Here is a 24,252-nt window from a genome sequence, read left to right as displayed (position 1 = left end):
ACATTGTGAAAGGTTATATTAGGGGGATGTCTGATACCAATTGAACAAACATTGGAGAACGTGTTTGCATTGGGGGTGGGCAGATTTACGGTTCTAACTCCAGTCTAACATACATTGTGAAAGGTGACTATATTAGGGGGGTGGGGGGTGTCTGACTCCAATCTAAGAAACGCTAGAGAACTTGTTTACATTGGGGGTAGCAGATTTACTGTTCTAGCTTCAGTCTAACAAACACTGGGGTAAATAAACAGTTTGGGGGTAGGGAAGATTTGCTATTCTCTAATCTAATAAGCCTTGTGGAAAGTGGTTATATTAGCGGGATGACTGACTCCGGTCTAAGACACACGGGGTAAAGTGCACCCAAGGGTAGGGGGAAACATTTAGGTTTACTATTGTAAATCCAGTAACACTCCTCTTTCCTCCTGTTTTGTAGCTTCCAAGTCGCCCAGCACCCGCATAAATCTGAGAGTATCCCCATTATGCGAGAGGTCCCACGGGGCTCTGTACTGAGCCCCACCTTATTCAGTCTTTATATTGGACCCCTTGCAGAAATCATGGAAAACACAATGTAACAATGGTGTCATATGCGGATGATACGCAATTTATTGTTACTCTATCTCAGGACACGGACACAGCCGCAAATCAGTTCTCTTTATATCTAGAGGAGCTAACCTCTTAGTTGTCCAATAACTGCCTAAAACTAAGTAATGATAGTTGGGAAAGCACCTTCGATCAGGTCATCGGCCTGGTGGCCTGAGACCCTGGGGCAAACCCCTGTTCCTAAAGCAGAAACTAAATTTCTGGGGGTCTGGTTTGATCCCAAACTTTCGTTTGAGAGTCAAATCAGGAAAGAACTGGAAAATGCTTCGGGATTCTCAAAGTCCTAAGAAAACTCCTAGATCTACTACCTATTGCAGCTAGAAAAACCATGGTGCACTCTATGGTCACATCTCAGATAGATTATGGTAATATTCTCTAGCTGGGAGTCTCTAAAAGAAGTCTAACAAAACGTCAACATATCCAAAATGCTGCCGCACAATTGGTCCTGAACCTCCCAAGACGAACATCTACTTCTAAAGCTCTGTCTCTCCTTCACTGGCTGCCAGAGGAGAAGAGGATTACCTGCAAAGCCATGTGCTACAGCCACAGAATTCGGTGGAATAAAGGCCCGAGCTACCTCCACTCTATGATAACCTCTTACAGACCGGCATGCAATCTGAGATCTACATGAGCCTACCTAGTCAAGCTGCCGAGAGTCCAGAGAGTTCGATCATTTGGCTACCTCGCAGCCAAAAGGTGAAACACTTTGCCAATGACTCTGTGAGCCGAACCTACCAAAAGCACCTTTCCCAAAGGACTAAAAATCTGGCTGTTTCACCCTTAAATAGGGAATATCTTGATGTCTTCTTTCAGCACTCCTTCTCTCTTCAGCCTAGGTATAGTTCTTCTTTTTCTCTTTTCTTTTCAGGGGGCTTAATCCTAGCGTGGGGACACACCGTTGGGTGTAACCAGGTGCTTTATAAAATGGAAATATATATATATATTATCTACTGGCGATAGCCAGTAGATAGTTATAGTTAGGACCGAGTTTCCATAGGAAATCTGAAAATTCTATTTTGAATAACTTTGGCGCCGGTTGACGAATCCTTGCGAAATTTTCAAAACTAATAGGGCGCTCCGCTCAGCTCCTACCCTGAAAGTCTCGGGGTGATTCGTCAAGCGGGGGCTGAGAAAAAAGGGGGGTCCCAAAACACGTTTTCCCCATGCATTTTACCATAGGACCTTTAGTCCAAGCTACAGCCCGAACGGCTGAACAGAATTACTTGAAATTTGGCAAAGAGGTAGTCCTCAGGTCAGGGATGTGCCTTTTGCATATATGGAGTCAATCTGTTCAGTAGTTCCTGAGAAAATTGCAGTTAAAAGTACATAAATATCTATAGGCGCGCACCGTGCGCGCACCTTAACGTGCGCGAGCGTAATTCTGATTGGTGGTTACATGTCAGTCAACGTTCGAATCGTTCGAAATCAGGAAGTGTCGGCCGCCATTTTGTGTGTTTTGTATCTGACAGTGAAAAAGAAAGGTGGAGAACGTGAAAAGGGGGCAGGGTAGAGAGTTCCTGACCCCCTAGTCTTTGTCAGGGGGTCCCTGAAGGACCCCGAAGGGTGAAAAAAACATATTTATTTTTTTTTGTAAATGACGGGGGGCGCGCACCGTGAGAAAACCTTAAAAAAATAAAATAAATATATAAAAAATATAATAAAACATACATAACTTAGCATGTAAAAAACCTTACAAATTCACTTAAATAACGATAGGTTTCACACACGTTATAGTTAGGAATTAGCATTTAAAAAACCTTGCAAATTCACTTAAAAAACCATAGGTTTCACACATGTTATAGTTAGCTGGACATTTCACTCGTAAAAAACCATTGAAATTCCCCCGTTATAGTTAGTTCAGATAACTATAACTCGCGCGACCGCCACTCTATCACAAGGATGATGTCATCAGTGATGTCATCAGTGATGCCACTGACCATGTCATGAGTGATGTAATATGTGACGTCATGAGCAGTGCATTGCGGGCGCGCGAGTTATAGTTATCTGAACTAACTGTAACGGGAAAATTTCAATGGTTGTTTACGAGTGAAATGTCCAGCTAACTATAACATGTGTGAAACCTATGGTTTTTTAAGTGAATATATATATATATATATATATGAACACCACATCCGATTTATATATATGAACACCACATCCGATTCCTTGCAAAACGAACCGGACACCGACACGTGGAGGTTTCTGCCAATAAAGTTTTTTATTCCAAAATTACGCTGCAACGCGTTTTGGCATCAACTGCCTTGATCACACACTGATACATATATATAACAAACTTTGGCTTTGGAAAAGTTAATATATGGAGGGTCAGATGAGTGTAACATATTGTTTAATGTTGAGCGGTGGTGCATTCGCTATGTGAAAAAGTTTTGAACTCGGATTCTTTTCATTTACTCCATCACTATGGCATGGGCATCAATTAATTTGCTTGGTGATGATGGCCACGGTTGGTGATGGTGATTCCTTAGATGACAATGGCTCAATGTTGGTGATGGTGTATTCCTTAGATGACAATGGCTCAATGTTGGTGATGGCTTATTCCTCAGATGACAATGGCTCACTGCTGGTGATGGTTTATTCCTCCGATGACAATGGCTGAGCACTGGTGATGGCTTATTCCTTAGCTGACAATGGCTCAATGTTGGTGATGGTTTATTCCTTAGCTGACGGGCTCAATGTTGGTAATGGTTTATTGCTTAGCTGACAATGGCTCAATGTTGGTGATGGTTTATTCCTTAGCTGACAATGGCTCAATGTTGGTGCTGGTTTATTCCTTAGATAATAATGGGTCAGTGTTGGGAGTTGGTGTATTCCTTAGATGACAAAGGCTCAATATTGGTGTTTTGGTTTATTCCTTAGCTGACAATGGCTCTATGTTGGTGATGATTTATTCCGTAAATGACAATGGCTCAATGTTGGTGATGGTTTATTCCTTAGCTGACAATGGCTCAATGTTGGTGATGGTTTATTCCTTAGCTGACAATGGCTCAATGTTGGTGATTGCTTATTCCTTGGTGCACAATGGTTCAATGTTGGTGATGGTTTATTCCTTAGCTGACAATGGCTCTATGTTGGCAATGGCTTATTCCGTAGATGACAATGGCTCATTGTTGGTGATGCTTTATTCCTTAGATGACAATAGCTCAATGTTGGGTGATGGTTTATTCCTCAGATGACAATGGCTAAGTGTTGGTGATGGTTTATTCCTTAGATGACAATGGATCAATGTTTGTGATGGCTTAGTCCTTAGATGACAATGTTTCAATGTTGTTGATGGTTTATTCCGTAGATAACAATGGCCCAATGTTGGCAATGGTTTATTCCTTAGCTGACAATGGCTCAGTGTTGGTGATGGTTTATTCCTTAGCAGACAATGACTCAATGATGGTGATCGTTTATTCTTTAGATCGCAATGATTCACTGTTGGGAGATGATGTATTCCTTGGATGACAATGGCTCAATGTTGGTGATGGTTTATTCCTTAGATGACAATGGCTCAATGTTGGTGATAGCTTAGTCCTTAGATGACAATGTTTCAATGGTGATGGTTTATTCCGTAGATGACAATGGCTCAATGTTGGTGATGGTTTATTCCTTAGCTGACAATGGCTCAATGTTGGTGATGGTTCATTTCTTTGCTCACAATGGTTCATTGTTGGTGATGGTTTATTCCTTAAATGACAATGGCTCAATGTTGGTGATGATTTATTCCTTAGATGACAATGGTCAATGTTAGTAATGATTTATTTCTAAGATGACAATGGCTCCATATTGGTGATGGATTATTCCTTAGATGACAGTGTTTCAATGTTGGTGATGGTTTATCCCTTAGCTGACAATGGCTCGGTGTTGGGTGATAGTTTATTCCTTAGAGGACAATGGCTCGGTGTTGGGTGATGTTTTTTTTCCTTGGATGACAATGGCTTAGTGTTGGTATGGTTTTTTCCTTAGATGACAATGGCTCAATGTTGGGAGATAGTTTGTTCCTCGGCTGACAATGGCTCGCCGTTGGGTGATGGCTTATTCGTTCGATGACAATCGCTCAATGTTGGTAATGCTTTATTGCTTTAAGGACAATGTGAGCCATTGGGTGTTGGGTGATGGTTTTTTCCTTGGATTTCAATGGCTTAGTGTTGGTGATGTTTTAGTCCTTAGAACACAATGACTCAAAGTTGGGAGATAGTTTATACCTTGGCTGACAATGGTTCACGGTTGGGTGATGGTTTATTTCCAAGATGCCAATGGCTCAATCATAGGTGGTAGTTTATAGGCTAGGCAATGAAGGCTGAATGTTGGGTGGTGGGGTTTCACATGGTTTTTCAGTGTGATTCAGTGTTTGCTTTGCCTTATTGAACTCTCTCCTTCTTTATCTGCATCTTGAAATGTCCTTTGGAAATTATTGGCACTGTGTGAAATCCCAACTCTCCGGTCAGGCTTATAGCCTTTTCCCCTTAAACAAGTGATAAATGTTGCCGCTGTGCTGCACCCTTCTGCTTGTTGACCGTAGGCTCTTTTAGCACTGTGTTGCCAGTAAGTGGCAGTAGCAATGCTAAACTTAAATGAACACAAGTTGTATAAATACTTGTGTTTCCGTTCTAACAAAAGCTTCTTGTCAGATATTATTTGCTTGTTGATCATGGCTGAATGTAGTTTGGTGTTAGCTTCCCTGTTTTGTTTGTCCTTGCGCCTATCACCGCACGGTCTAAGCGCTGTCATCTCTGACTTTTGCTGTCTTACTCTGCCCCCTCAACCCAGGAGTGGGTGACCAGCACCGACCTGCTCATCTCTCTCAACCGACTCAACACATTCGGAGACGACATCTTCAAGGACAAGAAGGTTCTGCAGTCCTATTTCTATGCCATCAGCGACGTCTCTGTGGGAGGCAGGTAAGAGTCCACCGCAGCATGACAATATGCAACAGAAAATATCCTATTTCTATGCCATCAGCGATTTCTCTGTGGGAGGCAGGTAAGAGTCCACCGCGACATGACAATACGCAACAGAAAATATCCTATTTCTATGCCATCCGCGACATCTCTGTGGGAGGCAGGTAAGAGTCCACCGCGACATGACAATACGCAACAGAAAATATCCTATTTCTATGCCATCCGCGACTTCTCTGTGGGAGGCAGGTAAAAGTCCATCGCGGCATGACAATACGCAACAGAAAATGTCCTATTTCTATGCCATCAGCGACTTCTCTATGGGAGGCAGGTAAGAATCCGCCGCTACGTGACAATACGCAACCTAAAATATCCTATTTCTATGCCATCAGCGACTTCTCTGTGGGTGGCAGGTAACAGTCCACCGCAGCATGATAATACGCAACAGAAAAATGTAGGTGACAAATTGTAGTGGACTGCGTGCTCATACCCCAATCATAATTCATATTGTAGGGGTGAGGGCCCAAGTAGAAGAAGTATTTTAAAATGTATAGTTCTGAAGCGGGAGGCAGCTATGACCCCTGTCTTGTCGAGGAGGAAGGAAGGAACTGGTCAGCTGTGAAGAAACAAGGGAATCCTTTCATCTACATCACGATGGACTGTTGCAGGTGCCCAGTGGATGAGAGAGCACATCAAAGGGTTAAACATGGTAAACATGGAGACGAGAAAAGGTCAAAGTAACAGGAAAGACACGTGAACCTTCCTTCCACTCCCACAAAGCAATGAACCTGTAAAACACACTCAGAACATTTTATTTATTCATTGAAAATGCCCCCTTTAAACTTGCCCCCATTCTTACCTACCTGCTCTGGTCGAAAATGTTGTATTTGAATCACCTACAGCAACACTTACTCCTTAACATGTGTAAAAGATGCACGTAATTTACAAAAAGGGAACATACTCTTAAATGTTCTTGGCACACATCTTAGCGTGGTTATATCTAGTTTATTTCTTGTTTTTGCTGATGCTGAGCACTTATAAAAACAAAACACGATCGCACAAACCTGCAAGATGTCTGGATGGAAAACTGCGTCCCCATCCCAAGTCAAACTGTCTTTATTGTATCACATATTAAAGGCACATGGCGCGATACGTCATCGCCGATGAGTCCCGCACAAGGGTCATGACGTGATCTGTCGTCGTCATCATAAAGCTCCTCCATACAAGGGTAACGAAAAGCTTGAATGAATGAACAGATGGAAAAGTTGACATAGCGCCATCATACATAGGCATCTTGGCGCTAAACTGACACTACAAATGAGACACTGGAATCAACAAAAGATGTGAGGGTTGGCGCCTTCCTGAAGGTGATATAATCCTGTGCTGCACGTAGGTAAAATGAGGATTCAAAAGGGAAGGCCCTAGGACAGGGAAGAAAAGCGTCCTGGGGTGGATCTCAGAATGCCGCTGCCCGCGTCCCACGCAGGGGGACATCAGCAGGGCAGCCCTTTAGTGGCCGCCCGTCGGAGCCTCCCCCCCCCCCTGCTCCGCCTCTCTAGTGAGGCCGCGCCCCGGGGAGGGGAGCCCCCAATGGGTTCTGTCTTGGGAAGGCGTGCCACGAGGGTGGGCGAGGCTAGCCCCCCCCCCTTTTAAGCGCCTCACCCCCTCAGATCTTCCTCTGCTTCCTGCGCCGCTCCTCCTGGCCACGCGAATTCTGACGCCGACTCGTCGGGTTTCGAGATCGTTGCGGGAAGGACCACGAGGTTAGTTTCTTGACACCCGCCCTCCTCCCCAGCTGGGTCCCACCACTTAGGGACCGGTCCCAAGCATGTTCTCACCCGGGCCCTAATTTAGACGAGCCTGTGGGCCGTGCGGGTACCCGGGGCCTGGGACTGGGAGGGGGCAGGGAGGTGGTCACAGCCGGGGCTTTCAGGCGAGCAGGGAGCTAGCAGTTTCTTTTGGTACGAGGCAAGTATCCGAGCCGACCAATGCGTTAGGCCCTGGCATCTCACTGGGGCGGAAGTTAGACCGAGGGGGTCTTGGTGGCATGCCCGGAGCTAGAGCTCTGAGGGGGCCTGGTGCGAATATCGCACTCGTCCGTGCCGTTCCACAGCGCGACGTTGAGCGCCTTTGGGGGCTTTCGAGGCCCAGTTTAGCTGGGGGGGGGGGGCGTTTGTTTGCGGCGCGCTTGCGCTCGAGCCTGTCCGAAAGTCTGGCAATACAGGCCCGGGCCCAGCACCTAGACTGCCTCCCACCCCTCCCCTGAAACAGGAACTATCTTGAGTACACGGTATGCACTGCTTGCTGGCATCCTTGTAGATTCCCATTATCAGATTAACTTCAAGCATGCCCAGACCCCAATACCCGGGAGCTCAGTCCAATAAGCTTCTAGAAGCAAATGCGGGAATTGTAAAAGTCAGTGTATTGCCTTATATGGAATATGTTGGCGCATGCGCAGAAAGCATCCAACTGGTAGTGGCGGAGAGAATCCCCGGTACCGGGAAAGGCAATGTTTAGAAACAGAGGAAGGCTGTAGAGTTCCCCCAGCAGGATGACCATCCCCGGTCCATCGCCGCGGTTTTAGTTTGAGCCTTCCCTGTGTTAGGATGCTGGGACCGCAGCAAGGCTTCCCCGGGGGTGGCGGTGGCAGCAGTAGCCCAGTTGGCGTAGAGGAGGATCGCACCATACTTGCTTCGTATGTGGAGCAATACATGGACTGCATCGAGTCGCTGCCGCTTGAGATTCAGCGCAGCGTCTCCCTGTTGCGGGAGATAGACACGCGTTACCGAGGTAAGGAGGAGACGCTTGTGCCGTGTGCGAGAAGCGTAAATAGTGTTCAGCTCACAACAGGTTGTGGGTGTCAGCCCGGGGCGCTCAACTAGAGTGGCTTGGGTCCAGTTGGGAAATAGTATCAATGTATTATGTGCACCTCGTGAATAGTCAAGTTGCCATAAGGAATGCTAAGGTATTGAGTGCAGCTTGTCATACAGCTCATCTGGGTACATTGAAATGTTAGTGTATCGCTGGGGGGTGGGTTGGATCCCAGATACGTGTAGACGCCTGCATTACTGAAGAGAGGATGTCGACGTAGGGGTTACCGCGTAGGAAAAAAGAGGATTTCACCTGGTTTGTGACAAGAATTTTCTCTAGGGTTCATGGTTCCTCAAGTAGTTAGACTGGCTCTATGCTAAGCGCTCCCACTTTCAATACTGATTTCATTTGTGCAACGTGTACAGCAAAGGTTGCCAGAAGTGTGCTTAATTGTAGAGTCGGGCCTGGTGGCCTAGGGGACTATAATGGCCTGGGTTTGGCCACAGTTCTGATCCCTATGGGTCTTTCCAGCCTGGTATCATTCGGAGATGGATAAAATGAGTACCATTGAGTTGGAGAGCAATAACCATCTGTTATTCAGCACCTATAGAGTACTTGGCCCCCTTTTTGCTAATACATGTTACAATTTATTGGTAATAACTGTGCGTGAAATGTACATATTACACAGGCATACATTTTTATGGTTGATCAAGCTTTTGATCAAACACCAGCCATCAGCACACTGAGCCAGGCACCAAAGCCATGGGTTAGGCCTGCAGGAGTATCAGCTGAAGGCAACATATAGAAACAGGTCCAGATATACACTGGGGGGGGCAAGCCCCTGCAACCAAAAGCAGGCCGGGTTGCCTCAATAAGACCTATCCCCCGCGCTTTAGCCAGGGCGGTTGTGGGTATCGTTTTCAGGTGATGAACTTTAATTATAAGTAAATTAAAAGTAAGAATGAACCGAAATATTTCAATAATATTTATCTTAGTTTGAGTTTATATGAACCATTGAACAGCAAGGCTAGAAGAAGACTCGATCACCTATTTACTATAACTTAACTTGCAAAATATTCATTAAGCCTGTATTACCTGGTTAGTTACGATAGATCCCAAGAATGCTAGGTCATTATTGGCAGTAGAAAGGCTAAAACAAGGAGTTGTTGATGAGATATTGGTTAATTTGCAGTAATAATAGGATAGTAATAAAATGTGAAGGGAAGCAAAAGTAGGGAGTCAATGGCCGAAAAGGCAAATACGGCAGAGTTAGCAGTTTTTATCGATCTTTCATTCATTTGTCTTGGCATGCTGTAGGAAGGCGAGATTGTCCGAACGAATGATTTGCCAATAATGCTGTCACCAGCTAAGGTTGTGGCATTAACCATTCAGAGACGCTGACATGCAGCGGCCGGGGACAGTGAGCATATGTTTTCCGTATGCTGAGTGAGAGTACAAAGACAGAGGCTGTTGCCCACATACTGTCTGTTGTTCATATTCATAATATTTATCGTAGCTTGAATTTATATGAACGATTGAAGAACAAGGCTGGAATAAGACTCCACCATCCAATTAATGTAACTTGATTTGCTAGAATATGCAATATAACTCGTATTATCTGGTTAGTTAAGGTAGATCCCGAGAATGCCAGGTCCTTATTGGCAGTGGGGAGGCCAAAACCGGGGGATGTTGCTGAGATATTGGTCTTTGGTGGTAAACAATAGGATAATAATGAGATGTGAAAGGAAACAAACATAGGGAGCGTTGGCCGAAAAGGTGAATACGGCAGAGATAGCAGTTTTATCTATTTTATTGCGGGATGTAGGAAGGTGAGATTGTCTCAACGAATCACTTGCCAAGAATGCTGTCACTAGCCAAGGTGGCATTATCTATTGAGAGACAGTGTCATGAAGCAGCCAGGGACAGTGAGCTATATTGCCCGTGTGCTGGGTGAGAGTACAAAGACAGAGGCTGTTGCCCCCCCTACTGTCTGATGTTCACAGTTTGTAAGCACCCATCCCATCATTAGATACCCGTGATGTCAGCTTGTGTTGATAAACGTAGGGAAGGCAGTAACTCACACGTTACCTTCATCTTGCTTTATTGTGCTGTAGCTGTTGGAAACACACTTCTAAGCGACAAAGGACACTAATTAGATCGTCACACAATTACGTTTGGATGAACGGCAGTTGCATCGCAAAGAAGTTAGGAACATCTGTGACGTATAAGCTGAACAGCAGTGGGGCCAAGAGACATCCTTGCGCCAATTCACTTTTGGTGGAAATCCCCGTTGTTAGTCTGCGCTGGTGTTCTGAGTAAAGTTGCAAATTATTGATGTTATTTGCGAGCCACAGAACAGGTTCCATAATATAGCCCACTAAAGCCAGCTCGCAGGGGCAGGGCACCCATAACAGCGAAGGAAGGAAGGGGGGGCTCTGGCAGCGACGGCAGCCTCCCCAGAGCTGTGGCGGAGTTACAGGGCGATCTGGAGGCAGAAGGGTACAGTAAGGGTACCTCTGCGACAGGCGGTACAGTAAGGGTACCCCTGTCAGGCACAGTAAGGGTGCCCGAGCCAAGGTCCGGGAGCCGAAGGAGGTTCTGGGAAGACCGCGACGGCGCCCCATTAGTCCTTCGGGCGGTTGGGGGGCCTGACCAACCGGGGGTGTGCCACAACACGCTCCGCCCCCGTTAAAAGGGGCGGGAGTATTAGATCACGTGATCCAAAGGAGGATCTGCAAAAAATGTGCCGCACTGTCGGGCATCGACCCACCGTGCGTGCTGGCTCGCAAGGCGGGCGGAGCAGCGAGGGGCTGCTTGCCCTGGATCGCCCGTAAGATAACCCACTTATCGTCATCCTTATGTTGTATGAAATAAACCTGCAGCAGTTCTTCACCCATAATGAAAGTGTCAGTGTAACCTTTGGGTGACGTCTGTGCATGCGTGTTGAGTGGAGCGGATGACGGTGTGGTCACTATGCCGCTGCCCGCGTCCCACGCAGGGGGACATCAGCAGGGCAGCCCTCTAGTGGCCGCCCGTCGGAGCCTCCCCCCCCCCCCGCTCCGCCTCTCTAGTGAGGCCGCGCCCCGGGGAGGGGAGCCCCCAATGGGTTCTGTCTTGGGGTGGCGTGCCACGAGGGTGGGCGAGGCTAGCCCCCCCTTTTAAGCGCCTCACCCCCTCAGATCTTCCTCTGCTTCCTGCGCCGCTCCTCCTGGCCACACGAATTCCCACCCTTTCCGCTTACCCTGCGCGGCAGAGGCAGCGCGCTATTGGAATGTTTTAATGTTTTTTCTTGCGTTGCAGGCGGAGTTACAGGGCGATCTGGAGGCAGAAGGGTACAGTAAGGGTACCTCTGCGACAGGCGGTACAGTAAGGGTACCCCTGTCAGGCACAGTAAGGGTGCCCGAGCCAAGGTCCGGGAGCCGAAGGAGGTTCTGGGAAGACCGCGACGGCGCCCCGTTAGTCCTTCGGGCGGTTGGGGGGCCTGACCAACCGGGGGTGTGCCACAACACGCTCCGCCCCCGTTAAAAGGGGCGGGAGTATTAGATCACGTGATCCAAAGGAGGATCTGCAAAAAATGTGCCGCACTGTCGGGCATCGACCCACCGTGCGTGCTGGCTCGCAAGGCGGGCGGAGCAGCGAGGGGCTGCTTGCCCTGGGTCGCCCGTAAGATAACCCACTTATCGTCATACTTATGTTGTATGAAATAAACCTGCAGCAGTTCTTCACCCATAATGAAAGTGTCAGTGTAATCTTTGGGTGACGTTTGTGCATGCGTGTTGAGTGGAGCGGATGACGGTGTGGTCACTATACGGGGGTAACCAGTAAAGACAGACACTCCGACCGGAAGGAGAACTGAGAAAGACATCCGGGTAACGGAGTCTAGAGGAAGGAAAGCCCAGCTCCATAAAACGCCTGGCGAAAGAGGCATAGCGCCTGGGGTGTGCAGCGCGTGTAATCCAGTGTAGCATAATCATGCGAAGGACCGAAGAATTCCACGAGATTATGCATAATAACGCGAGAAGTGTAATTCTGCATTTAGTGCTATTTCTTGTGGCAAAAATGCCCTCTCGCGTCTAAAATGGGCACGAGAATGCACTTTGCGCTCGGAAACGGGGCTAATAGCGATAGAACATGAACGGCAGGAGGGAGCAGCCGCTCATAGCTGCCACATGTGCTCTCGCCGTAGGATTTCCCCCAAATTACTCCCAACATTTAGCGATATATCCTTACTGCAAAATGCACCCTCATGGCTAAAACGAGCACGAGGACGCATTTACGCTAAGAAATAGCTCTAAAGGCTCACTATATGTGCTCTCGCAGTGTTTTTTTCCACCAACGTACTCTTAATTACACGAGAAGAAATAATCGCATTATTATCAGTAATTCCACGTCAAAGTGTAACGTGGAACTACAGAAATTCCTCTGATTACTCTGGTGTAAGTGAAATTCCCCCGGGCCTTATAGCGCCTTAAATTGAAGCCTGTCGCCAATGAAACATCCAAGAGGCCTACGAAATTCTGTGAAATTTCCACAAATGGTAAATAAGCTGTGGGGCTGTATTCTGCACTCGCCGTGGCGCTAAGAGTGGGGTTGCGGGGGTGGGCACAAGAGCATGCATTTGCATTCGTAACCTGGCGACGGCGAGGGCACCTGCTGACAACGCAGTGCCAACATGGCGCCAGAATGGAAGCACCAGCGATATGCCGGAAGCCACGCTGCCCACGGATGCACCGCTCTAGTGTCCCGCTAGAATTCATATTATCCAAGCATAAATGTCCCTGTTGGCTGCCCTACCCGCTCTTCCCCACTGCCCCTCACCCGCTGCCCCCCTCTGCCGGGGGCCAAGCAGAGACTCAAGGATTTTGGGGGCCCGGGGCCTAACATATTTTGGGGACCCCTTTCGGATCCACTTTGATTTTATGATCCAGTTTCAGCCCTTCCATGCCATCTTTCTCCAGGTCACCAACAGTGCGCAGCCACACTCGTCCACATTCTAAATGTGTTTACATCTAATATTCAGGGACAGTAACGTGTGTTTTCAATATTGTATCACAGCAGCAGCTCACTAATATTACTGCAAATAATTTCTGCAAACACCTCTCATTTCTCATATGTGAGTGCCTGTTTCGAACTAAAAGTCACCTTTTTGATGGATTTTGGAAGCTAAACTCAACATTTCTGTTCAGAATGTGTGTAATAGACCCCCACAGATCAGCCACATCGAAAATCAATTAAAGGAAAACAGCATTTAAAACAATTAGTTCAAGAATTAATCATGGTCATCGAGGCAAGACTCTGCAGAACAGAGCTGGCTCTATCAGGGGGGCCCATGAAAGGCTGGGGCCCTGGGCCAGAGCCCTCTCTGCCCATACCTTGGAACGTCTCTAGTGCCAGGAGCTGCCAGGCTGTGGCGTCTGTCCAGCCACCACTGACCCGCGTGCCAGCTGTGAGGACGCCGCTGCAGAGATAGGTGGGAGCCTTTGCTCCTGTCCATTTCCATAGCGTCTCTTTTCAGCCAGCTTCTCTTCCATTCCAGGCGCCTTCTGCGGTCACCAGTGGATAAACGCTTCTAGGCGCATGCAGGTGCACTGTAGCGCCATTTCACAGGTCACTTGTTCTTGTAGCCTGCTGATTTGCGGCTGACGGCGGCGCACGCAGCGGGCCCTGTAAGAGGGCGGCCCCCTTAGTGCCGCATTAGGCACCTCCCCGCGCCCTGTTGCAGGGACACCTACCCCGGAAGTACCTCCTACGTCCGGCGCCTCCTGGGGTCATTTCCGGTGTGCAGTGGGCTGGGGCCAGGTACCTCATACTCTCTCAGAGGGCATCAAGCAGGAACCCTCCAGGGCTGTGACAGATGAAGAGCATTATAGCTCAATATTCAAATACAAGAGGAAGTTTATACAGTGGAGGTCTTGACCACATGTTTTTCAGGGTGCCCTCATGTCAAATGAAGGTAGAGTAAAAAAATTGAACAATTGCCTAGAATCACACAATTAGTCAAGCAGGGTATATGGGCATCCATTACATAAGGCCATCCCATCAGAAGTTGTGCCGCCATTTATAATGGGACAGGCAACAACAAAAACAGTCCTAGGGGGGTTAGGGTGACAGGGCATGTACACACACTTATATCCATGGTAGCATGGATGGCAATGACATGCTTCTTCCACCCCTGGCAGCAAGTCCCTGCCAGCAGCAGCATGCCCAGGTGGGGGTTTGCTTCGAGCCACAGGCAAGAGCGTCAAGTGAGCGGAACTACGTACCTAGGCCATGCACATGAGGCAGAGGGGTTCTAGAGGATCCGCATACATGGGGCCTGCACCAGAACATGAAACTGCAACTGAGTAGAGTAATGGACAGATTGGATCATACAGACTCGCAGTGTGCAACGCCACGTGGGCATAAGCACCAGAAGCCGGGCAGGCAGGTAGCTTGGTGAGGACGGCACAAACGTATAATAGCCGGGGGTGGCCACTCTAGCAAGACGTTTTCACACTCGTCATAACGGGAGCCTCCATGTGGGAAACAGTGAGTGGTGCTTACCATTAGGGCAGAGAGTAAGAGGGTTGAGAGCATTCCAGGGCCCCCATGGCTCTGACAAATGACCACCTCTCAGGAGGTTGTGCGGTATGACTAGGGCATGGGGGCGTGGCACTGGCAATGCATGAATGTCAGCTTAGGCTGAGTAGAAGATTGCGGAGCGACAATCACTAGGGAACTAGAAGGCAAACCAGTAAACTGGCAGGCCTTTTATTCTTGCGGAGGACAATTATTCCGGGGATATCCCTCTGAACTGGGTCCAACGCCTGGATTATCAACCACGGTTACCGCCCACCTAGGCCCCGCTGTAGTCACCATGGATTTACTACAAAGTTCAATAACGGGGAGCATGTTAGTTATCGCAGCGCAAGGGTGTCACAAGACAAACGGGAACTCGTAATGGCTGATGCCCCATGGACGCTTGTCAGGGCAGAGCATGACCGTCCAGATCACACCACAGAGGGCGAAGACAAGGCCAGGCCCCCAGACAGAACATTGCAATGGCCTGGGAGGGGTGTGTGTATTCTCATTCCAATTTACAGTCAGAAACTGAAAATGATAGAAATGCCTGTGAAGGTGCGGGGCGCACCCGCAGGGTAGAGAGCAGGAGATTTGACTCAATTCTATAATCCTGAAGTGTGACGCAAGCAACAATTTTTACACAGCCAAAACAATTCAAGGTACTCCCTGGCAGATGCGCAATAAGCATACATTCCCTGAAACCTGACTTGACTCCATTATGGTGTTCATCATAGTTTAACAATAAAAATGTTGGTGCAAATGTCTGGGCAAATTCAGCAAAGTATGTGCACTCGGTATCCGAGGGCATGTTACAGGCTGCTTCAGGCAAGCCAAACATCACCCGTCCGTAGCCATGGTAGCTAGGCCGGTTGTGGAAGTTGTCAATTAACAAGGTGCTGCGGTTTCAAAAGTGAGGCAAAACAATGGGTTAGAGCACAAAAGGCCACAATGTAGTAATACACATTGGTCATTCCCATTACTCAAGAAAGGGCAGGTATCTGTACATATTGTTCTCCTCCTGTTCCCACCCTTGGGGCTGATCCCTGGTCCACATTAGTAGAAGTTGGGAATTGGACAACTTATGCTAGGGTGGGGCCATCAGCACGGCGACACGGCATCTAAATATCGCAGTCAGACAATGAGGGGCTGGCATGCGATATGAACCTGAAATGTAGCAGAATACCGGGGGCAGGCACGATGCTGTAGGTGTTACATTGGCCACACACGGGCAGAAGGGTACAGTGCCAGGAACCAGCAAATAGAGTGGGTTTTAAAAAGGTGGGTTGCGTAAGTTTGCCATTTCATAAGTGTGTGCTGTGACGCCAATAAGGTGGAGAAAGAAGGGTTCGGAGCACAAATGCTGACAGTTACTAGAACACAGTCTGCATTAAAATTTGGAGGAGAAGGTAAATTTCTCTCTGCGGGTGCGGCTCACGGTTATCTGTTGAACCCTCCCATATTTGAGAATAACCATGTACAGGGGTAAACAAGGGCTTAGTCAACCCCAAATTTAAGGCAATTTAAGGCACATTTTGCACACAGTGCTCAAGGGATTAAATTGGGCATAAGTGTGGTTACCAAGGGCAGTAGTTTGGCATTTCCTATTGGGTAAGAATTCTTGCCGGCTCTGTACTCCTATACAGGAGAAGGTCAGCTGGCAGACAGAAGTGTATGGTGTTGGCCTAAAAAAATACACTATTGGCTTGGGAGGCAAACTCCAATATGTTTTCCACCGTATTCTGAAATCAGTGACTGGGCGGTGATGGGTAAATGCACGACTCGGCAACACCCAACAAGTAGGCCCTTATTGGCACAGAGGGCATCATAGGGATTTCACCCTGAACTGTGGTTAAAGTAGAGAACAGTTGTTCTCAATTCCGGGGAGGCCATTGTACATGCCTACAGATGGGTAAATGAAGCTGTGGATAAGAAGAGCAGTAGTTCCCAATTTAAGCTGAGTCCATTGAACTGGCCTATGGAAGGGTATATAAGCCATGCACGAGCCCACCAAGCAGGAGGGCTTGGTTCAACCCTAATTCAAAACCAAACGACCCTGATTCAAAATCAAATCAAATAGGAAGAGCTTCGCAAATAAGGCATGGTCTCTTTAGTGCATACACCACATGGTTCCCCAAATAGGGACGGGGAACACCTGCAGAGGTAGATGGGAATTATGCAGTTAAAAGACGACTAGCTCACCTCCTCACTCAGCAACTCCACCCCAACCATCGTGGGAAACGATGACCCCAACACCGCAGCCTGAACCCTGCACAGATGGATCTCCGACAGCACCAACTCCATAGCCCCCCTCAAGAAAAACAACACCCACGCCAAGAAAGCCAGATGGTTTACCACCGAACTTCGAGAGTCCAGACGCACTTGCCGCCGCCTCGAAAAGGCCTAAAGGAACACCAAATCCAGAGAAGCCCACAACAACTTCAGAGCCGCCACCAACGCCCACCACCAACTCATCAGAAAAACGAGGAAAAAAGCGATTGATGACAGAATCTCCACTCATGCACACAACAGCAAAGAACTCTTCAACATCATCAAGGAGTTCGCCCAACCCACCAGTGAATCGACGGACATTCCTCTGCGACAAACTCAGCACCTTCTTTCACCACAAAATCAAGAGCTTCTACGACAACTTCAACGAAGACAACCAACACACTGAACCCCAGCCAACCACCACCGACACCCTGAAGCCAGCGATTGACAACTGGACGGCCATCCCCACCGAAGACACACTGAAGACAATGAAGTCAATCCACCCCGGGGCCCACACGGACCCCTGCCCCGACCACATCTTCAACAGAGCCACCGACACTATCGCACCCATACTCCGCCACACCATCAACCGCTCCCTGGCGACCGCCTAGTTCCCCGACAACTGGAAACACGCCGAGGTCGACCCCCTCCTGAAGAAACCCTTGATGGACCCCACCGACCTCAAAAACTACAGACCCATCTCCCTGCTCCTGTTCCCAGCGAAAGTAATCGAGAAAGCCATCAACAGCCAACTCGTTACATTCATCAAAGAGCACAACATCCTTGACTCCTCCCAATCCAGCTTCAGAAAACACCACAGTACGGAAACCGCCCTCCTCGCCGCAACAGACGACATCCGCACCCTACTGGACAAAGGTGAAGCAGTAGCCCTCATCCTCCTCGACCTCTCAGCAGCGTTCGACACAGTCTCTCACCGCACCCTAATACGCAGACTCCTCGACTCTGGGATCCAGAACAAGGCCTTCGAATAGATCCGCTCCTTCCTCTCCGGCAGAACGCAGCGGATCAGACTCCCTCCTTTCCTCTCGGACCCTACACCAACCACCTGCGGAGACCCTCAGGGGTCCTCCCTCAGCCTTACGCTCTTCAACATCTACATGGCTCCACTCGCCCCATCGTCAGAATCTACGGACTCAACATCGTGTCATATGCAGATGACACTCAACTCATCCTCTCCCTATCCAACGAACCCAACACCGCCAGACACAACTTTTGAGAAGGCATGGACGCTGTTGCCAAATGGATGAAAAAAAGCTGCCTACAACTAAATACCAACAAGACAGAAGTACTCACCATGGGCCCAAACCCCAATGCCTGGAACGACACCTGGTGGCCCCCCGCACTCGGAAACCCGCCCACCCCCACGGACCACGCCTGCAACCTGGGAATCATCATGGTCTCCGAGCTCAAAATGGAACGCCAGATCAACTCCGTCTCATCCTCCTGCTTCCACACCCTCCGCCTCCTACGTAAGACCTGCAAATGGATCACCCTCGAAAACAGAAAGACCAATACTCATGCCCTGGTCACCAGCAGACTCGACTACTGCAACGCACTCTAGGCCAGAATAAACAAAAACCTCACCCACAAGCTACAGAACATCCAGAACGCCGCCAAAAGACTGGTCCTCACCTGCCAAGACACTGCTACATCTCCGAGCACCTGCGCACACTCCACTGGCTCCCCATCGAGGCTAAAGTCACCTTCAAGATGCTCAACCACACACACAAGGCACTCCACGACCCCGGACCAGCATACTTGAACAGCCGACTCAATTTCCACGCACCCCAAAGGACCCTACGATCAGCCCAGCTCTCCTACGCCATGGTCCCCCGCACCAGAAAGACAAGATCGGGAGGCCGTTCATTCTCCTTCCTCGCGGCCAGAGCCTGGAACGCCCTTCCGCTCCACCTCCAACAGACAACATCGCTCCCCATCTTCGCAAGAAACCTCAAAACCTGGCTCTTCGACAAACCCCCTCCTTGATGGACTGGAACCTGCACCCCTCTACCCACAGCGCCTTGAGACCCTTACGGGTGAGTTGTCGCGCTTAACAAACGCCTGATTGATTGATGATTGACTGTTAACCTATTACAGGTAGAAGGGAATTGTCCAGCTAGAAGGACTGGTAACCGAACGTTGCAGGAGGTTATGGGGTCTGTCATGGTGGGGGGCCCCAGATATGACGGTGGCCACATCCAGGGCTTTGGCGGAGTTACAAGGCAATCTGGAGGCTGATTGGTACAAGGGGTACGCTTTCAGGAGCACAATAGGGGTGCATTATGTTAAAATCCCAGGAGTCTTCACGGCAGGACCCTGGTTGAAAGCGACTGCACCCCGCTAGTCCTGTGGGCGGTTGTAAGCCTGAGCAACCAGCAGCTTGCCTGGATACGCTCTGCCCCTACAAAGGCATGCGTAAAAGTGATGGACTAGGGGTCCATGGTATGTAAGGGGGATAACCCCCACATAAATGGTAGCACCGATTGGGTTGGCCACTGTGCAGTGTGGCTCATCAGGCGGGCAGGGCAGCTTAGGTTAGTCACCACTGCCTGCCCTTGGATCACCAATAATTAACCCACCAAGTTGGCATACTCCTTGTATGTAATAAACCTGCAGCAAACTATTTTGCCAACAAAACGTGTGTGGACTGTTTATTTTGTGCTGCGCGACTATTATTGCTCAGCGGGTGGGTTGCCGATATCAGCACTAAGAGTCGGTGGAACAAGATGGCCAACTGGCCCCGTGTAACCACTGACATGAAACCACAGCACAACTGGGGCATTGTGTGCTTTCAGTGCTGGGTCAGGGCAGCTCTAGCCACAGCCCCACCAGGACACAGCTCCAGGCAGCAGCCCCGACAAGGGCATCTGGCCTCAGTGGACCCACTCCCGTGGCCTGTGTCCATCAGCCCCACCAGGACACAGCTCCAGGCAGCAGCCCCGACAAGGGCATCTGGCCTCAGTGGACCCACTCCCGTGGCCTGTGTCCATCAGCCCCACCAGGACACAGCTCCAGGCAGAGGCCCTGACAAGGGCATCTGGCCTCAGTGGACCCACTCCCGTGGCCTGTGTCCATCAGCCCCACCAGGACACAGCTCCAGGCAGCGGCCCTGACAAGGGCATCTGGCCTCAGTGGGCCCACTCCCATGGCCTGCGTCCATCAGCCCCACCAGGACACAGCTCCAAGCAGTGCCCTGACAAGGGCACCTGGCCTCAGTGGGCCCACTCCTGTGGCCTGTGTCCATCAGCCCCACCAGGACACAGCTCCAGGCAGCAGCCCCGACGAGGGCATCTGGCCTCAGTGGGCCCACTCCCGTGGCCTGTGTCCATCAGCCCCACCAGGACACAGCTCCAGGCAGCAGCCCCGACAAGGGCATCTGGCCTCAGTGGGCCCACTTGCGTGGCCTCTGTTCATCAGCCCCACCAGGACACAGCTCCAGGCAGCAGCCCTGACAAGGGCATCTGGCCTCAGTGGACCCACTCCCGTAGCCTGCGTCCATCAGCCCCACCAGGACACAGCTCCAGGCAGTGGCCCTGAGAAGGGCATCTGGCCTCAGTGGGCCCACTCCCGTGGCCTGTGTCCATCAGCCCCACCAGCACACAGCTCCAGGCAGTGGCCCTGAGAAGGGCATCTAGCCTCAGTGGGCCCACTCCCGTGGCCTGTGTCCATCAGCCCCACCAGGACACAGCTCCAGGCAGCAGCCCCGACAAGGGCATCTGGCCTCAGTGGACCCACTCCCGTGGCCTGTGTCCATCAGCCCCACCAGGACACAGCTCCAGGCAGCAGCCCCGACAAGGGCATCTGGCCTCAGTGGACCCACTCCCGTGGCCTGTGTCCATCAGCCCCACCAGGACACAGCTCCAGGCAGAGGCCCTGACAAGGGCATCTGGCCTAAGTGGGCCCACTCCCGTGGCCTGTGTCCATCAGCCCCACCAGGACACAGCTCCAGGCAGAGGCCCTGACAAGGGCATCTGGCCTCAGTGGACCCACTCCCGTGGCCTGCGTCCATCAGCCCCACCAGGACACAGCTCCAAGCAGTGCCCTGACAAGGGCACCTGGCCTCAGTGGGCCCACTCCTGTGGCCTGTGTCCATCAGCCCCACCAGGACACAGCTCCAGGCAGCAGCCCCGACGAGGGCATCTGGCCTCAGTGGGCCCACTCCCGTGGCCTGTGTCCATCAGCCCCACCAGGACACAGCTCCAGGCAGCAGCCCCGACAAGGGCATCTGGCCTCAGTGGGCCCACTTGCGTGGCCTCTGTTCATCAGCCCCACCAGGACACAGCTCCAGGCAGCAGCCCTGACAAGGGCATCTGGCCTCAGTGGACCCACTCCCGTAGCCTGCGTCCATCAGCCCCACCAGGACACAGCTCCAGGCAGCGGCCCTGACAAGGGCATCTGGCCTCAGTGGGCCCACACCCGTGGCCTGTGTCCATCAGCCCCACCAGGACACAGCTCCAGGCAGCGGCCCTGACAAGGGCATCTGGCCTCAGTGGGCCCACTCCCGTGGCCTGTGTCCATCAGCCCCACCAGGACACAGCTCCAGGCAGCAGCCCCGACAAGGGCCTCTGGCCTCAGTGGGCCCACTTGCGTGGCCTCTGTTCATCAGCCCCACCAGGACACAGCTCCAGGCAGCAGCCCTGACAAGGGCATCTGGCCTCAGTGGACCCAATCCCGTGGCCTGCGTCCATCAGCCCCACCAGGACACAGCTCCAGGCAGTGGCCCTGAGAAGGGCATCTGGCCTCAGTGGGCCCACTCCCGTGGCATGTGTCCATCAGCCCCACCAGCACACAGCTCCAGGCAGTGGCCCTGAGAAGGGCATCTAGCCTCAGTGGGCCCACTCCCGTGGCCTGTGTCCATCAGCCCCACCAGGACACAGCTCCAGGCAGCAGCCCCGACAAGGGCATCTGGCCTCAGTGGACCCACTCCCGTGGCCTGTGTCCATCAGCCCCACCAGGACACAGCTCCAGGCAGAGGCCCTGACAAGGGCATCTGGCCTAAGTGGGCCCACTCCCGTGGCCTGTGTCCATCAGCCCCACCAGGACACAGCTCCAGGCAGCGGCCCTGACAAGGGCATCTGGCCTCAGTGGGCCCACTCCCGTGGCCTGTGTCCATCAGTAGTTCTGTGGAGCTGCCCCTGTGTGTGCCAGAGAGGTGGACGGAAGTGGGGGAGTGCCAGGGCCCAGGCGCTGGATCAGCTTTTCACAAACGGGCTTTGGCTTTATAGTGTGTAATTTTCCCCAGACATTCGCGTTTTATTGCTGCAAGATGCGGGGATAACGAGGCGCCTGTTGTTGTTCTGTTTCCTGGTACTTTCTGTTCCACGAGACCTTAATGGGATGGGAACCAAGCGCGCGCCCTCCGGCCTGGAGTCCTCTGTCTCGCCGTTAATTCATAACGAGCCTTGATAACTCAGCAGGAGTAAATGAACACAAATGTTGTACGACTCTCTCGTCTCCTCTTCTAGGCCAGTATATGCATTACAAACGCATTACAATCGAACATATATCTTTAATGCTCTTTCCACAAGGTACAGTTTCTCGTTTTCATGATGGTAATAATAATTTATTCCTTGTTTCCTGAAATGTTTTTAAAGGTTTTGTGGAAAGAACATTAAAGATGCCTGAGTTTATGGTACCGGGCAACGGCGGACACAGAGACCGCACTACCTTCTGCTGTTCCCTTGTTAATACTTAGTCATCAAAAGTGGAAAATGCGTGCACAAAAACAAACTCCAGCACTTGCCGTTGAAGAGTGCTAACTGCTTATGCAGACAAATTAAGAAACAGGGTGGTGGAGTGGTGCACCGCTTATTAAAACCTCGATAATAGTCAAAGAGTCAAATAAGCCTTATTCGGTGATAAGTTCCTTTTATTTTCAAAGAAGATTAGCCAGCCAACGCGTTTCGTTCATAGAATGAACTTCTTCAGGGCTGCAATTTACAATGAAAACACATAAATAGTGTGCACTCAACACATACCCGTATACACAAATGAGCGTGTGTACAGTATGGTGACACAGAAGTGAGTATGGAACCAGAAAAAAGCAATCCTAGATAGGAAGAGTAAGTGTTGGGAAGGGGAAGGCGTGAACTAGTGAACAAGTCACAAGTGTATGATAAAAGAGAGGGGGGGGGTTTGTAGGAAAGGAAGGGAGATGAGGGAAATAACCAAAGAAGATGGTTTAATAAACAAAGTAGTGACAACTTAAATGAAAATAAACTTGACATTTAGACATGTATTGAGACTTATATAATATAGATCAAACTCTAGAGTCAATGGACAAAGGACAAAAAAACTGCGAAATCAAGAAAAACATGACCAGGCACAGAAAACAGTGTTTTGTGGCAAACAACCAATAAAATCTTAATCTATGAATGAAAATAATAATAGTAATATGTCATATTGTATGCTATTGTTGAGCCAGAAGAACAGAAAAACACAAACCACTGGCATGATATTGAACAAGTTTGTCAAACTCTTTTCACGCAAAAAGAAAGCGTGAGAAGTGAACATGAGAAAAGAAAAAAGTTAAAAAAACACACATTTGTTGAATAAAAATAGAGTCACGCTCCCTATCCCCTTGTTTCATTGAACATATTTTAAAAGAATTATTATTTGTATGCAAAGTCTTACTAGTATGAAGAAAGAAGGGATTTGTCACTAGACTAGTGAAGGTAGTAGACATTATAAAAATTTGTATTCCTGACATAAATAAGCTAAGAGGTCAGCCCATTGTGACAAGAGCGCCTTTATTTTGGTATGTACTTCGATTAGCTTTTTTACTCTTTTTGGGACTTATTACCGATGTTTGCGGGCTATTACTTGCTGACATCAAGGGCTACAGTGTGATTTTCAACCCATATGGGCTGTCTTGGTAGGACTGTATATTTTCATTTGTGACTACGGATGTTTCGTTTCTTATTTTCTATTTTATGTACATATATACAAATTGTGGGCTGACCTCTTAGCTTATTTATGTCAGGAATACTAATTTTTATAATGTCTACTACCTTCACTAGTCTAGTGACAAATCCCTTCTTTCTTCATACTAGTAAGACTTTGCATACAAATAATAATTCTTTTAAAATAT

At 49.6% G+C, this 24,252-nt stretch overlaps 1 protein-coding gene across 2 annotated transcripts in view; it reads left to right on the top strand.

Annotated features, from left to right (window-relative positions):
- Nucleotides 1-24,252, top strand: part of LAMC3 (laminin subunit gamma 3) — a 770,318-nt gene that overhangs the window by 65,464 nt on the left and 680,602 nt on the right. For both annotated transcript variants that reach the window (XM_085613958.1, XM_085613956.1), the window contains exon 3: nt 5,374-5,504. In XM_085613958.1, coding sequence (XP_085470084.1) covers nt 5,374-5,504 — 131 coding nt within the window. The remainder of the gene's footprint in view (nt 1-5,373; nt 5,505-24,252) is intronic.

Source organism: Triturus cristatus, chromosome 1_2, assembly GCF_964204655.1.
Source record: "Triturus cristatus chromosome 1_2, aTriCri1.1, whole genome shotgun sequence".
In the NCBI taxonomy this organism is placed as follows: domain Eukaryota; kingdom Metazoa; phylum Chordata; class Amphibia; order Caudata; family Salamandridae; genus Triturus; species Triturus cristatus.
Note: the sequence above shows the minus strand (reverse complement) of the source record. Positions and strands in the feature narration are given on the sequence as shown.